The sequence below is a fragment of the Ammodytes marinus genome (genome assembly GCF_949987685.1).
Source record: "Ammodytes marinus genome assembly, chromosome: 7".
Classification (NCBI taxonomy): Eukaryota; Metazoa; Chordata; class Actinopteri; order Uranoscopiformes; family Ammodytidae; genus Ammodytes; species Ammodytes marinus.
In genome coordinates this window covers 12,693,171-12,709,631 of record NC_137211.1, presented here as the reverse complement: position 1 = coordinate 12,709,631, position 16,461 = coordinate 12,693,171, and the positions used below count along the sequence as shown (strand labels likewise).

Genomic DNA, 16,461 nt, shown 5'->3' with positions numbered 1-16,461 from the left:
AAACCAGAAATTCCCAATGAAATCTGAAACAAGGACTGATGTCAAAAAATGTATATGTATGTATATATATATATATATATATATATATATATATATATATATATATATATATATATATATATATATACAGATTACTCCGTAAAACAGTTTAGAGGCCCATGCAGGACATTGATTCAACTGATTAGTAAAAACTCATACATAGAACTATAAAGTTATATCATTATTTGTGGGCTGCAGAGAATCTATAGTATTTTACTGTCATTCAAATTCAATAGCCTTCATATATTAGAATAAGAGTCAGCTTTATTGGTATTTTTATTAGCATGTGTATAGGGAATTTGGTTCCGGGTTTTGCCCTAAATGTTAAACATAGTAACGAATAATTTTCAGGAAGGTAAACAGAACCAGATCTAGAAGCAAAGTCAACCATTATGAACAAAGATAGGTAAAGATAAACATGTAACTATAAAGTACAAATAAGTGGGTGAAAAAAATTATTTTATATAAATATATATGAAAAACAACAATGAACAATATACAAGTTTTATATACAAGTAGTATAACTGTTTCTGTACATTTTAAACAAGATTCACCATTGTGCAGAGTGAAAAGAGTGCAGGATAAAAATGGAATGATTAATGATTAGGCCTGCTCTTTATTTATGATTTAGGATGATATTTTACATGCCTATACATAATATGCACAGCATACTTTGATTTTATTTATCAATGATAATATTAACATGTTAAAGAATTAAACTCTTAAATAAATAATATATCATTTTATGGTAAGGGAACATTTTAGGATAACATGGTATAATCTACTATCCAGCTGTTTGTGGAAAAAAACATAATAGTAAAGCTGACAACAACAACAACAACAACAACAACAACAACAACGCAGGCATCATCAAGATATTCTTTGTAGCTCATGAGACAGGCGGTTGAAAATCAAAACAGGATCAATTTGCTCTCTCCTTCTCTGTACACGTCTGTCGCACACACAAATCTTAGTGATTCCCGTTGGTCAGTCTTCATACGTTTATTGGATAACAATTGGCCCTCTGTGCTTCCGATGAGAAATACAACGGTGGCCGATGAGAAGCATCATATTACTTGCCGCGCGTCCTCCGCTATTCAGCTCTGAGCTTGGGGATTGTAGTTTAAAGTGCGGCATTTAGCTTTATTTCATTCACGTGGGGAACAACAGTTCCCACAATCCCGCGGTGGAAGTGAAGCTGTCATGCTTGTGTTTTGCTTTGTTTTTTTGTTATTGTTTCAGGTTAGTGGAGCAACGAAGCCCGAAGAGAAAAGCACGACTGCATCGCTCACGTTTTAGTTGTTATCTCACGGATAGTGACTCAAGCATCTGAAGACGGTGTGTGTAGACTCTTTACACAGAAGTAAGGGCGAGATAGGTAAGCGAGACATCGGAGACGGTTGGGAGATAATGTGCGCAGCTGTCTTTTGTAGTTAACAGAGCTAGTTATTGTCGCGTCTGACGTGCGCGCGCAGCACATTAACTAATTGGACAAAGACAATTAACGAGTACAGGTTCAAATCTAGCTGTATTGTCTCTGAATACACGTTTGTCTTCCTGAACTCACGTCGACGTGCATGGCACACTGTTTTCTCGACATGTGCTACTGTTGGGCCTCAAGCCTCGTGCTGTGTAATTTGAACCCTCCGAAAGCTACTGCACATTTTCCTCCCTCACCTATGGTTTTCGACATAACCTGCAAAATGGTTTAAACAATATTAACACTAGAAAAGTGTCTTCCCTTTTCTCTCTGTTTAAAGGGATGCTTAACAAAATTAGAAAACGTCACACCTATGATTATATTGTATTATGACAGTGGCACGGGCGATATAATTAAAGTACTGGAGAATCACAGTTAATCCACATAAGCAGCATGTACATTGTAACCCCAAATTGGGCTTTTAGAGTGTACCCCTTTTCCTTGCTAATATTGTCACATTACTCTGATGATAATCTCTAAGTAACTGCCATGACAGGGTACACCTCCACTTAGGCACATATAACCTATTGCGTAGTCAACAACCAATACAATGCTAAATTAATAAATAATGCTTTCTGTAAAACATGTGTCTCCCGGTGGTGTGGTTATCGGCAGGCAGGACTTTCTTTACATTCATGGAGAGTGCATTTGCAAGTGAAATATGAGCCCCATATGCTGGAGGCCCCAGACACCTTGTACTGCATGCTCACGCTTGACAGTGTACAATAGCAAATGCTGTTGACAGTGACTCAAATAGCTCTGGTGACAAACATGTAATATGTCATGTTGCTCAAAGGCCATGCTGTCGCTGTGGTGTTCTTTTGGCGTCCTCTCCTTAAGTGTGCGCTAAAGCAGGATATCTGATTACACTGAAATAATATTCACAAACTGCCAGCTTAACTATTTTACAATCAACTCATCTAACCAATGCATGCATCAGTTTTTAACCTGTAGTATATAACCTTACAAAACTGCAACTATTAACTCGAGTTTGGATATTGTTGTATTTTCCTGTTAGGTGCAAAATATCCTGCCTTTCTTTTGTGTTGCCATGGAGAAGGCTTGGCGGGTGGAGTTTCAGAATGTGGGCTGCAGTTACTTCCCTCAGAGCAGAGTCGATTCCCACTACACACTCAGCTCGCAGCACAAGTGGGCCAGCAATGACTGGATAGGGCTCTTCAAGGTATTGGTAACCTGATGACTTTCACAAACAATCAAGTGAATAAAGAATATGAATTCAACTGCAAAATAACAGTGCATGCTTTCTTCCTCAGGTGGGATGGTCATCGGTGAAGGATTACCACACGTTTGTTTGGGCACTGGCCCCGGCTGACTATCAAGAGGGCACAGATGTCAACTGCTGTGTGCACTTCCAGGGTACTCAAGCCGTTGTTTTCTAATTTTATTTTATTTCCCATAGTTAGCTAGAATCTATAGTGCCGGTGATTAGATCCGCACATAAAACCTGCAGCAGGAGATTGATGTTTCCGCAAATTGAATTGCCCTGTTGTATACAAAAGGCTAGCGACTGGTGTATTGAGCGGAGGAAAATGTAAGCCACTTCTATCCAAAAGGAGTTTTTCCACACATGTGAAAGGGAAAATATCCAAAACAGAACACAAATATCCCTCTAAGCTTGGTCTGTAACAAAGGCACAGTGTCTGTCATGGTTTGAATGAATTCCTTTAGAAGGCAGGAGGTTGAGTAATGATGGTGACAAAGACATTGGCCCAAAGCCTGCAGCAACGACTACTCCTCCTCCTCACTGGAAAATACAGTGTTCACTATGTCCTGTCTGTCACTGGCAGCTGATAAGGCTGATTCAGTGCGAGGGGCACGTGTTCAGCAAGTGTGGCAATGACCTCTGATTGATTTATCACTAACTTAAGCATACTGTCTATGGCGTTCTTCATTGGATGAAGAGCAGAGGAAGGAAAGTCTAAAGAAACTGACGATGGTACCTTATCATTGGCGATGCAGTGATATGAAAAGAAGGTTGCCTACACTGTGACCTGTGAGCTGGTGCTGTAAGTTACAATACAGCTCATAAACTTTGGTGTATATGCCGTTCTTCTAGCCTGGTCCTACCAGACCATTAAACTTCATTTCATTTGTACAGAAGGTCTAGAATCACTCAATTGACACACATTAAACACTTGAAGGCGAGTGTCTGTTGAAGTTAAAAACTATTGGATATGCCCAGCGCCACTCTGGATCTGCCAACCAATCGCATAACATTTGGTCATGACGTATGTCATGCGCTGACTTCTGAGTCACTCCCTCTGTTCGCTGATTGGACCGGCAAAAATCTGTCCGGAGAAAACCTAAGAATATACTGCAGGCCCAGATTGACTACTGAAGGGAAATGAAAATTGAGCGAAGTATGTAGGCGGGCGGTGTCAAGCTACCGTTCTTCCTATCCATTTCCCATATTGTCTGGGATAATTCTGTCATAATTCTGAACATGAAGCTCCAGTCTGTGAGAGATAAGGATAACATAAGGTTAGCTTACTTTATGGGCTGGATGAAGAAAGTGACTGGCTGGCGCCTCTCCGGTCGAAGCAGGAGGCATGACATCAGTCCCTGCATGTTCTGTCAAGGGTGGATAAAAAAAGGAAAACACAGAATCAAGAATGTGAAGATGTGGACATATTTTTTTAAGCTAGGAAATTAACTGAGTCAGCTTCAAGGTTTTGCTAAAAGCACTGTAGTTAAGAAACCATTTATTTAGCAGCATTATGAAGGCTTGTACTACACCTAACTTGCTATGAGAGATGGAAGCCTCATTAACAGGTTGTTGATGTTTTTGTTAACTGGCGGTAGTGTTTGATACAATATGTTATACTGCTTTTGTCTCTGTGGTTTCAATAGGGTATAGTGGCTGTGACGTGTTTAGCTTAGCTTGCACAAACATTGGAAGCTACTGCAAAACTGCTAAATTAACGAATATATTATGTAGGCCTATTAAGCATGTGTGAAAATAAAAGACTGGAGCTAGCCTGACCAAAACACTGGCCCTGCTTTTCTTTCTTTAGACTGACTATTATTGTTTTGTTATCATCATAACATTGACCGTTTCAACCTGCTTCAGTAGGCTACTGTAGAAAGGCAAACGGTTAAAAAACGTTACGCCGTAAGCTACTGAACCTACTCTACTGAACACAGAGAGATGAAACTACCCAAGTTAAATAGCAAACAAGCAACATGCGAGTATTACTTCGAGCAACTCTCTCCAAAGAGAAGCAAATAGCTTAGTGGTACAGACGAGTTGAAGTCATGAACCTATTAGTGAACCACCTGTTGTTTCTAATTATTTGTGCTCATTATGTAGGCTACTGACTTTAACGACAAAATATTGCAAACGGGTAGGCACTCACTCGATCTAAGTTGACTTCTTGACGATAACAGTATTGGAAAAAGTCTTCAGACCGGTGAGTCCGCGAGAATTACCAACTCCCATTAAAGTTCTTGCGACTACTGTAAAATTGAAAATAGCGCGCGTGCAGTTTTTCTTTCTCGCTCACGTCACCTGTGCCGAACACTTCAGTGCAGCTCCTTGTGGTCGGGAGGCTCACTGCTCATAGTAGCCTGGCGAGGGAGTAGAGCAGGGGTGTCCAAACTACGGCCCGCGGGCCAACTGCGGCCCGCGGCCCGCTTTTTATTGGCCCGCGGCCGATTTTAAAAATATAATGTAATATGGCCCTTTGAAAAAAATATATATATAATTTTTTATTTTTTATTTTTTGCATTTCCTAGTTAACCCACTAGTGCAGGGGTGTCAAACTGATTGATTGGCCCGTGGCACATTTTAAAAATATAATATAATATGCCCTTTTCATTTTTAAATATTTTTTTATAAATGCACTCATTATATTACAGAGAAATATGTCCCATAAAAGAAAAAGAGCACCAAGCCCATCCCAGAGGACCCTGCATAATATTTTATTTTAAATTAATATTATTATGGAAAATCCATGTGTCCTTCTCCAATAGCTTCTAATTCATCTGACACAGTTTCTCCATTTTTTTCATACAAAATTCTTCAGCTTTAGCCTCTTAATTTGCCTCTCAAAGTGCACCAGATTCATGCATTTCACTTTAAAAACTTTTTAAAAAATCCCGGGGGGGGGCACACCCCCGGACCCCCCTTGGAGGGGCGGGATCTCCGCTGGCTACTATTTTCACCCAGCTGGACATTGGACGCAAAAGCAGGGTATATCAATGGCATTTAACAAGAGGGGGAATGTATCTGTTTAATGTGCAAGTAAAAAGTTGCCGTGAAGAAGGATTACAATTTACGAAGACACTATGAAACTAAACATCAGAGCAGCTACATGTCCTGATAAATGTGTTATTTTTGCAAAGTGGCCCAGCCCTTCGTAGATTTTTCTGTATGTGGCCCTCAGTGAAGAAAGTTTGGACACCCCTGGAGTAGAGTCTAGCTGCAGCCCCGGAGAACAATACTGAGGCGGGGCGGGAGTACTGTGGCGGGGCTATTAGCCTATCGGTCTGCGGTCTTTTTTATTGTTTGGCGTGACCTTCTCAAGATGGCCGCCGCGGTGTTCCGTTAGCCGAGTGGAGCTAGCGCCGTGGCTAATCTAATGTTCTATCTATATTCTAACCTCTCCCTGTCCCCTTGCCCTAACCCTAACCACCCAGCTGTGATGCCTGAACATAATCTAATGTTCTATCTATATATATTCTAACGTCTCCCTATCCCCTTGCCCTAACCTTAACCACCAAGCTGTGATGCCTGAACATAATCTAATGTTCTATATACATATATATATATTATAACCTCTCCCTATCCCCTTGCCTTAACCCTAACCACCCAGCTGTGATGCCTGAACTTAATCGGCAAAACAATATAATTTGTCTAAATAACGTTCGAAATGTATTTGTATTTTCTTCCGCCCCGCCTCAGTACTCCCGCCCCGCCTCAGTATTGTTCTCCGGGGATGCAGCTGGATACTATTGGACTGAGGACGAGACCAGCATTGTCTCGCGAGTCCATTACAACAACAATACAGCCATATAGGCCTACATGTCAAATAAATATGAAAAATCTTTAATGCTTGTATTATATAAATACAGAAAAGGCTACTGTAAGGCTACATTATTATGATTTAAAGTGATTAAAAGTGAACTTTTTCCAAACAATTAAAGATAGTTAAATGAACTACAATGCACTAAGGTCAACGATATATATAACATAATGGGAGGCCAGCTCAAAACGAAAATTGGGTAATTTTGAAGCGTAATTATTCTTTAATGTAGCCTAAGTTAATTTTAAAATTACCAATTTTTTTTCTTGCACTTTTTTAGCCTCCTACCTACCCAAGCCCAGCTCCCAAGAGTATGAGTTTGTATATATGGATGGAAAGGGGGAAGTGTGCTCCCGCAGCTCCAAATTCACTTTCTGCGCTCCCATGCCTCTTGAGGATCTGGTGACCCTTGAAGAGGAGCCACATGGAGTTGAAGGAAGCACTGACATGTTGCTGGTAGTGCCCAGGGCTGAACTGCTGCAGGTGAGCAAAACAAATACATACTAGAAGGACCAAATAATATAGTGACGGAGAGCATGTTTTCAGTTCAGCAAAATTCATGCGGAGTGCTGCGCTGACAAAACTGTTGTTTACAGATTGGCACACAAAGACAAGAGCACAGTTATGATCACCCATCCACTGTCTGCTTCTTTCTGACTCTTGTCACAGAGTCGACTGCAGGATTGTCTGCGAGAGCGCGCTGAGCTGCTGCAGGTGCAGGAGACGACCAACAGGTGGATGGTGAAAGATAAGGAGGAGCACAAGAGGGCAAGGGAGGCCTGGGGCGGACAATGCAAAGAGCTGGAGGCTGATATCGCCTGGCTGCAGGAAGAGCTAAGGCAGAGTCGAGAGAAGATCAAGGAGATGGAGAGGAAGCAGAAGGTGGTGTATGGCGCTAGGCAAATGACATGATGGCAATATCATTTGGTTAGGCCTGATTTGCCTGTTACCATTTCCATAATATCTTTCCTTTTCCCTTATAAGCACATGTTTCTGCTTAAAGAATATCATGCCTTTTTTAATATGAAATTCTAAACAGTAAATCAAAGACACTTCTGAATAGTTAAATGTAAAATATTTATATGGGAATATAATATATAGCCTAGTCTGTCTCATGATTAATTAGAATTTGTCATGGAAATTAAAAATGCCTCTGGTCTGTTAGGAGGAGCAGGATATGGGAAAATCACTAGCCCAGGAGAAAAGCACTTTATTGGATGCAAGGGAAGAGAGTAGAGTGCGGATCCAAGAGCTGGAGGAGGATATAAAAACCCTCACACAGAGAACTGTGGAAAAAGAGATAGAGTTGGAAAGGTAAGACTTTTATTTTCTTTATTCCTCTCTGTCTCCTCTCCTCCTTTTCAGTTTTATGTGTCTCAAATGATTGTTTTTGATTGTCAGTAACCAAATCTCTGTGTGCAGGATGAAGGAGCGAGCAAAGCGGGCTGGAGCTCAGAGAAAAGATGAGGATAGTGAGAGGAAGAGCCTACAGGTGATTATAAATCAAAACAGGCTGTGTGTATGTCATAAACAAAAAACTTGTGCCTGATTTGAAATGTTCCTCTTCGTCTCCTTTTCAACTCTAGTGTCATTTATTTCTGCCCTTCTTTTTAAGACCAAGCTGGAACAGACAGAGGGGGAACTCAGAAGTCTGTCCAAGGAGTTCCAGGGCCTGCGCACCTCACTTGCCCAGAGAGACACAAGTGTCGTGCAGCTCCAAAGCACCATCACCACCCTCACCCAAAAACTTACCACTGCCCACAGGAAAGAAGTGAGATATTTCTTTAGGGAATTGGGATTGAAAAGAGGGGGTTGAGTTAATATATGGATTGATAGTTAATGCAGGTTAATAGTTAATCACCACACTTTTATTGAGGTGACAGTTTGTATTTCTAACCTTGAGATTTTTTGTTCAGCACCTCTCTTTAATGGAGAAGTATTTGGATCTTTAGGAGATATTCACTGATTTTGACAAAGTGATTTTGACAATAAGCGTTCTCCAGAATCGTTTACTCCACCTTTTAAAACATAACTCAAATTCACTGGTAGTTATTTTAAAGGGCTGTCTTTTTTTCTTTTTTTTTAACTAATCACCATGCAGTTACAGATGTGCAGCCAACATGCACTTTTCTTGTTCCCTAATGGCCAGGCTGAGAGCGAGGCAACGCTGAAGGAGATGCGGAGCCTGCGGGAGCGTCTGAACGCCAGCGAGCGTGCTGCAGAGGGCTTGAAGAGCGATCTAAGTGCTATGGTAGCCCAGAGGGATCATGGGCAGTCCGAACTGCACCAGGCACGCCTGCAGGCCGCTCAGCTCACCCTTCAGCTGGCCGATTCCACACTGGCCCTGAGAGAGGGAAGAGCTTACTGGGCCCAGGAGAGGCAGAATCTGCAGCGCACTGCTGAGGTAGTGTTTCAAGGAGATCTCAGAAAGTGTTATTCATCTGTACTGTGTGAAAGCTTTATGTTGTAAGATGTCAAGAGGTATTTTTTTCAAAACAGCATTCGAGTGGCTTTAAAATTAAATGTTCCGCCATGCAGTCAACTCAAGTTTTGACTGCATGTTTTGACTGCAGTGCTATGTTATGTAATAAGTAAAGTGTGTGTGTGTGTGTGTGTGTGTGTGTGTGTGTGTGTGTGTGTGTGTGTGTGTGTGTGTGTGTGTGTGTGTGTGTGTGTGTGTGTGTGTGTGTGTGTGTGTGTGTGTGTGTGTGTGTGTGTGTGTGTGTGTGTGTGTGTGTGTGTGTGTGTCACCCTGACAGAGGGGCCTGGAGCGTGTGGAGAAACTCAACACAGACATGCAGAGGATGGAGGACACATTGCAGGAGGAGAGGATGGAGAGAGTGAAGCTGGAGGTTGAGCTTGGGAGAGAAAAGGATTGTAACCGGGTGAGCAATACGACTATAAGAATTTACTGCATTTTATATATTTTTTGATATATGGTAATTTTGTGGGTTTACTTAAGTGTATTTTCAGTCAATTAAACTACTTTCATATTTATATATACTTCCCAGTTTAATTTAATAATTTAACAGTCTCTCATGTCTGTTAATCCAATTGATTAGCAGAAAGATCAGCACCTTTGAAGCTTATTCATGAATAAGTTGTATCTTGTTTGTTAAAAATTATTTAAAAAGAAACAGAAAAGTAACGGTAATTGTAAGCTAATTTCCTGCTGCCTCTGATTTCACGTTTACCATTAAGCAATGAGATTAGTATTAATCTTCTCATCTATTTCTCTGAAGGAAAGCAAGTACACATGAATCAAATGTCAAGCTTAACTTTACCCTTTAAACTATGCAGTTGTCATTCTAAATTCGCAGTATCTGTTTACATGTTTTTGACGTGGGCTGTTCTCCTTTGCTGTCCGGTTTGCAGGTTCAGCTGAGTGAAACCCGCAGAGAGCTCCAGGAGCTGAAGGCCAGCCTGAGGGTCGCCCAGAAAGAGAAGGAGATGTGTCTTGCAGAGAAACAGGTCAGAAAAACACTGTTTGATTAGTCAAGGGGGACAACTCAAATCTATGTTGACAGAAGGTCTGTTCAAAAAAACTATAAAGGGTTTGAGATTAAAGTAAACACTGTGCGAATATCGTGTCACGGCTACTGACTATGTCCCCTGTTCATTATCATTTCAAGGCTAATGAATGGTTTGCATGGATTAACAAGTAAATCGTTACTGTTTTAGCCTAATCACCTTAACAATGGAGGGACTTCTCATTACAAGCTTAACAGTTGGTTCATGTTTAGTTAATTTGTGACACTCCCAAGCATCAGTGCACCTATGAATAATAATTGTTTATCTGAAAGCTATTGTGTTAATAATATATTCCAATTCTGAAACCCACCAATTGTAACATACAGAGAAATATGCCGGGATCGTCAATGTCCCAGGTGTTGGGAATCTTCTGTCTGTTGTTGTCTTCTTTGTTGTTACTGTGCAATATAAATTGTTTATAGTGCAATATAAATCAGTGTATTTCAGGGCAGTCAGTGCTGCTGCTGCTGCTGCTGTTAAAGTGCCTGCAGAGTTTTTGTTGGCTAACCACTATCACATTTGCCCGCTACAGGCAGAGTTAGAAAGGTCAATGTTTTTAAAATCAGTGTCCAGCTTAAATTTAACATCCGCTATACGGAAGTGTAGTAGGCGATCTGTGGCACATCATAAATCAAACCAGTGTTTATCAAACTCTGCTAGTAATGTTTATATATATTAGCGATTGTTTGTCTTTTGTGTATTTACTGTGTAGGCATTTTATGTGGCTTTGGTTTGAAGAAGTTGGACATGATGATGGTTACAAGGGTGATGGCTGATGAAAGTCCTGCCCCGCTGTGTGTGTGATTTGAAGGCTGTGTTTTGCCAATACAGGAGTTGATGGAGTACATCTGTCAGCTGGAACAGAAGCTGGGAACAGCGGCCGTTGCCATGTGGAGCGCTGCCCCGATTGCCTCTTCAGGTGAATGGAAGCACACATTGATCTACTGTATGCCCTGCAGACGTGAACAATACAATGTTTAGCTGTCACTCAACAGCTTCACTAAATATAGTCCTGAACAGCCCATCCCTGCGTTCCAAATCACATACTCTTTATTTTTTATATTCTACATACTACATCGGACCATAAACATAATCTAGTTAGCATGCAGAAGGCATACAACTGGGACATAATTTTACTTATTTATTTCATCATAACATTGCGCCTTGATCTTGCCTCTTGCTTTTATATCCATCGCATCCCCGGTTGTTTTCATACGGAGGCTCCGTCGATGTGACATCACTTCCGGTGCGTACTGGATTGTGGGTCAGAATCGCCCAAATAGCAGGCTGTTTTCAACAGTATAAATCTAGGCCAGATGTTGTAGACATTCGGGGTTTTTTAAGCATAATAAATCTGACCACTATAATTGGGACATCCTAAATATTTTTCTACCATACTAAATAGCAGAAAGTAAAGGTATTGGAATGCAGCCTATGTCCGAGGTGGGCGACTAGAGCGGGTAAAGTGACTGCTTTTGTCTTTGCCAATGTTTCTGTCTGGCAGGGCGGCCTGGCAGTGCATTATTATCTGACTCTGAGGATGAGAACCCAGAGGCTCTGCAGCCCCTCCGTCCGGCCCGACCTATGGCACACTACAGCCTGTGTGAGCAGGGTGAGCCGGAGTCCTTGCTCCTGGCCACTCCACCTCCCTCGCCCAGGGAGGTGGAGAGGAGCACGGTGGTCATCAACCAGCCAGCACCGCTGTCCTCGCCACACCAAGCCGGCGCTGACACTCTAGGACACAGCTCCGATTCGGTGAGACAAGTTAGCGATGGCATTGTGTAATTATATGTGATACTGAAAATGAGCTATGTCTTCCTGCTGATAGCCTGTGCACAACAGTTAAACATGGGCAGTGGATTGTGCCAAATAGACATTATCTCCTGGAAGCAATTAGGCTGCTAGTCTGAAAGTTATTAGATTGTAATAGCTGCTGGTCAGAAATGTTGTTTTTGTGTGTGTGTGTGTGTGTGTGTGTGTGTGTGTGTGTGTGTGTGTGTGTGTGTGTGTGTGTGTGTGTGTGTGTGTGTGTGTGTGTGTGTGTGTGTGTGTGTGTGTGTGTGTGTGTGTGTGTGTGTGTGTGTGTGTGTGTGTGTGTGTGTTAAGGAGGAGGAATCTGATCCACTTCAGTGTGTGAGGCACAGCTTGGAGGAGGAAACAGCACTTTTGCTGTCTGAACACACAGACACCGTTCAAAGGTAAACCCTTTCACCTCAAACACACATAATCATATAAAGAATGTATTTACACACGCACATATGCAGGTGAGGAAAAACTACTTAAATCCAGAACTGTCAAATATCACAACGGTAATGCTCCATAAAATGGCATGCATTGAAATGTGAAAGTATGTTCCATACATATTTGCGGTAAAATGTCCTAAAATGTCAAACGTAAAAGTCGTCACTTTAAAGAGAATTCCCTCTCTCCCGTTGTGGAAATGTGATTAAGTAACAAATTTATTCAAGTACAGTTTTACAGGGCTTTACTCGAGTATTTCCATTTTGTGCTACTTAAAGCGGCTACGAGGAACTTTTTAATATCTTTAAAACAGCCTCATTTTCCCTCTGATAATCATAAATTACCGTTAACAGCAAACAAGACCATCAGTGCAAAGATTGCAGTTTTTATATAGTTTTTATTCATGCATTTGGTCTGGTCGCACACCCAGTCCGATTTTCGGCTTGCGCATGCAGGCTCTATGGTCACATATTCGTATTGGTCGCAGATTTCAGTGTAGCGCAGCAACGCGATTTGAGTAGCCTATCCATCCAGGTAAGGGAAGGGGAGCCTTGTTTGAGACAGTTATTTGTCGTCATAATGGCTGATAACGGGGCAGAACCATCAAAGAAAAAAAGTAAATTCAATGAGACGGGCGGGAGGAGGGCGTTGCCAAGCAATGTGTAAACAATTTAACAGGAGTGAACTAGTCCTGCAGTGTTTACTCCTTAGTGAATGAACGGTACTAAAAGAAAGTTTACTTTGCTTCACCATTATGACCATTATTCATCTGAAATAGTCATTATTTACAACAACATAAACTCATCACCTCATGGTGATCAATATTACTGTCTCTCGTTCATTCGCTAGTTGTCTAAGAACTGTCCCATTCGGGAACCATTTCCCCTATTAACACCACCAATGGTTTCATCTAAATAGATAAAGGTTCAAAGAAGAAAAAGTGTCCAATATTCAACACAGAAGCCAAGATTAGAATCCAAGACATGAATACAAAGTTGTTCAGCAGCATGTATATCCCAGGTAATGAAGGGCGAGACAAGACTACAAATCGGGTACAGTTGAAGATTTAATGTTCAAAAAGCGAGATTTGCATTTCTGGCTGCATATTAAAATGAAAATTTCTTTGAGGCCAACAAGCCAACAAATTTCTTACTGTCATACCAGCTGGTTTTAAACCCCAGCAATGCGTCATATTTTTATGAGTTCATGACTTGATTTGTGTGTACAACCTTACTCTGCAAAGTAATTTGTGAACACGGCAGCCAAATAAATGCAGTAGAGAAGGGGGAAAAAAGTATTTTTGCGTAAGTGTAGAAAAGGTAAGAGCCTAAAGTATTTCCGAAGGGGAAAATGTTGTGCTTTTAATTTAAAATTGCTCTGAAGCATAATACCCGACTCGAGTAAATCTCTTACTCTGCACGTCTGGTCTCACACAGAAATGGTTTCACACGTACACTATGAATTTGTGGCTCGCTGAGGCACACAGACAAATGCGTTATTTATGGTGACAGGGCGAGTATGGCTGGAAGATGGAAGTTTTGAATATGCGGTCGTAAAATAAGTTGAGTCAGGGTGAGGCGGGGGAGACTGTGCGAGACAGAGATGGGGCGTGGGAGGGGCGAGATGGGAGGACAAGGGGACAGATAAGTTGACAGCAAGCTGTAGCAATGATTTACCTGCGGGGTGTACCACAGTCACGGACCAATTTTCAGCATCATTAAAACCCTCTCTCTTCCCACTCACCCGCTCCTACAGTCTTACCTCCCCTTTTCAACCAGAATGTGTGTTTATTTCAGGGGTTTTTTCACACACACTCTGCTTTCTGTCGTCCTCCAGTGATCTGGCCGACACCTCGCTATGGTAACCGGTGGACTTCCAGCTCACAGCCATGACGAGCGATCAAAGAGAGGAGAAGGGGGGATTTATTTGGAGTTCAAGTGCTTCCGCATTACTTGCACTAACAAGCACATATACAGCTCACTCACTTCACAGACAAAATGTTAATGCGCAATTTACATCATATCTGCCGTCAACCTTGGTTTTTCCCCTCCTAGACTGTTGTATTATTGCCTGTGTTGTTGTTAGGAATGACCTAATGCCGCGTGGTGGCAGGTCAACACCGAGTTTATGACTGACACAAGACTGTTTTAGGTGACGGGCTCTGTCGTTTGAGAGTCCGCATACTGAAGCAGAGCGATTTCTCTTGAATCACTGCTATGTTGAGAGCTTTACGATGGATGTTATGTCGTTTTTATGACATCTGTGATTAGGAGTCATGACAGGGACTGTAATTATGATGTTTCGTGCAGGCCAAATCTCTCTTCAAGCATTAAATTCCCTGCAAGCAGCTTTGGACGCTATGCACGACAGCATAAATAGATAGATACAGCAACATGCTAAAATAATATTTAATCAATGTAGGACATCACATGTCTCCTCCCTTTAACCAGGAACTAAGACTTGATATGCACTTTCTTGTACACATTAGGAGTCGATTGTTCTCATGCAGATGCAGTTAAGGAGATTTAGTGATACAGAGGTGCTCCCAGACAGACAAGCATTTAAAATAGAGAAGCTTATTGAACCGATTGTGTTTGAAGTCTATTTAGATAGATGCAAGATGCAAATTTCTACTCCAGTAACTTTATATCATTATTATAAAAATTAATGTTAGTAAGCTTTTCACTTTAGATCAGCTGCAATTTTTACTTGCTAATGATCCTGGATTCAATATTTCATGATTATTCAAATTAAATGCTAATTTACGAGTTAGTCACTTGGATAGTCAGTGTTGGGCCTTGTTACAGTTTATATATTGCACAGACATCCTGTCTCACAGCCATGCAGTTTGAAATGTGTGCCTAAAATAATGAAGGAATAAAAAAAGAGTCGAGGTAATCATCTTTATAGATCCTGACATCACGATATAGTGTTGGTTTTCCCCTAGCCCTGTGGCAATAGGCTGCCTAATTAAAATTGCTGCCTACCTTTTAATCAATACTGTATGCATTTTTCATGATTTTTTCTATTTATAATTAACTTGAGTTCTGCTGCAATGAAACTATATTCAGGTTTAGTTTGAAGTAGGTTTTCGTTTTTTCCACACGACTGTTTGTCCAATATGTGACAAAGTTTTCCCATGCTTGGCTCAGAAGACTCGCTAGACACTTTGATGCTTGATTTTATCTGCTGTATTTGCACCCTATTTTTACTATAGAAGAGTTTTTAGATGAAAAGTTGTTGTATGGATACTGAACTATACGTCAGTTGCGTCCTTTCATATCTTAATCATTACCATTGTGTGTTGTGTATTTTATTGACATTTTTGTTTTGTTTTTAACGTTTCAAAATACTCACCTTGACTCTATTAAGGCTTAGTATCTGAGTTAAATTGGTGCTAATGACAGGGAATGATACCAGTGTGTCGATCCAAAAACATCTTCAGCGTGAAGAGGATTATTATAGGAGTCATGAATGGAGTAAATGTCTGTGTAACTTTCATTTACCTTGTGTCACTAGGTATCCTGGTGTTACATGTTGATTCTCCTTGTGTAGAAGACGTACTCATGAGTTGAGGGAGCCTGGTATTCTTTCCCAGAAGATAGTGCTAACTACATGAACTCTCCATAGTCCCTGTGTGTGGTTGTGATTTGACTGTATGTCTTTGAGAAAATACCTTTTTTTGGGGAGGGTTGTTTCCCTGAGAGCTCCGGTGCGAATACGCCTCCCATTGCAATAAAAGCCCCAGCGATTACGGTTTGTTTTGTGTGTGAAGGTTATCCCTGGTGTACACCGCCCGTCTATTTTCCTATCAGTCATGTACCAGGGTTTGGGTGGGGTTCTGTATAATAAAATGGTTTATGTATCCATAATTGGGTATAATGTGTCTTTTTCTGGCCAGAGATCATAATAATATTTTGATCCACACACATCACATTTCACTGGTAATTAACTGTGCCATTTATTTTCACACAGCCAGTATAACCTATATTCTCCTTTGGCTCATTGCCTCTTCCAAATGCATTTAGTCCCATCCTGGATTTTCTCCTCTCTCAAGCACTCACCTTTGGCTCTCTAGCGCCTCGGGGCCTGACCTCCTCGCCATCCTCCTCAGGCAGTCTCCTG

The 16,461-nt window shown here is 41.2% G+C and overlaps 1 protein-coding gene across 1 annotated transcript; it reads left to right on the top strand.

The window, feature by feature from the left end:
* The first annotated feature begins 1,287 nt into the window (after positions 1 to 1,287).
* On the top strand, positions 1,288 to 16,199 carry calcoco1a (calcium binding and coiled-coil domain 1a). The gene is made up of 15 exons (XM_080030494.1): positions 1,288 to 1,417; positions 2,538 to 2,702; positions 2,794 to 2,896; positions 6,845 to 7,047; positions 7,234 to 7,446; positions 7,730 to 7,878; positions 7,987 to 8,056; positions 8,180 to 8,335; positions 8,714 to 8,968; positions 9,324 to 9,449; positions 9,940 to 10,035; positions 10,927 to 11,014; positions 11,600 to 11,850; positions 12,202 to 12,293; positions 14,173 to 16,199. Exons 2-15 carry the CDS (start codon positions 2,571 to 2,573, stop codon positions 14,198 to 14,200), a joined length of 1,962 nt encoding a protein of 653 aa, XP_079886620.1. The 5' UTR covers positions 1,288 to 1,417; positions 2,538 to 2,570; the 3' UTR covers positions 14,201 to 16,199.
* The last annotated feature ends 262 nt before the right edge of the window (positions 16,200 to 16,461 follow it).

Coding starts and splice junctions, on each gene's coding strand:
- calcoco1a (XM_080030494.1), top strand. CDS start 2,571: ATGGAGAAGGCTTGGCGGGTGGAGTTTCAGAATGTGGGCTGCAGTTAC. Junction 7,879..7,986: donor AAAGAGATAGAGTTGGAAAG/GTAAGACTTTTA, acceptor CTCTGTGTGCAG/GATGAAGGAGCGAGCAAAGC. Junction 9,450..9,939: donor GAGAAAAGGATTGTAACCGG/GTGAGCAATACG, acceptor TCCGGTTTGCAG/GTTCAGCTGAGTGAAACCCG.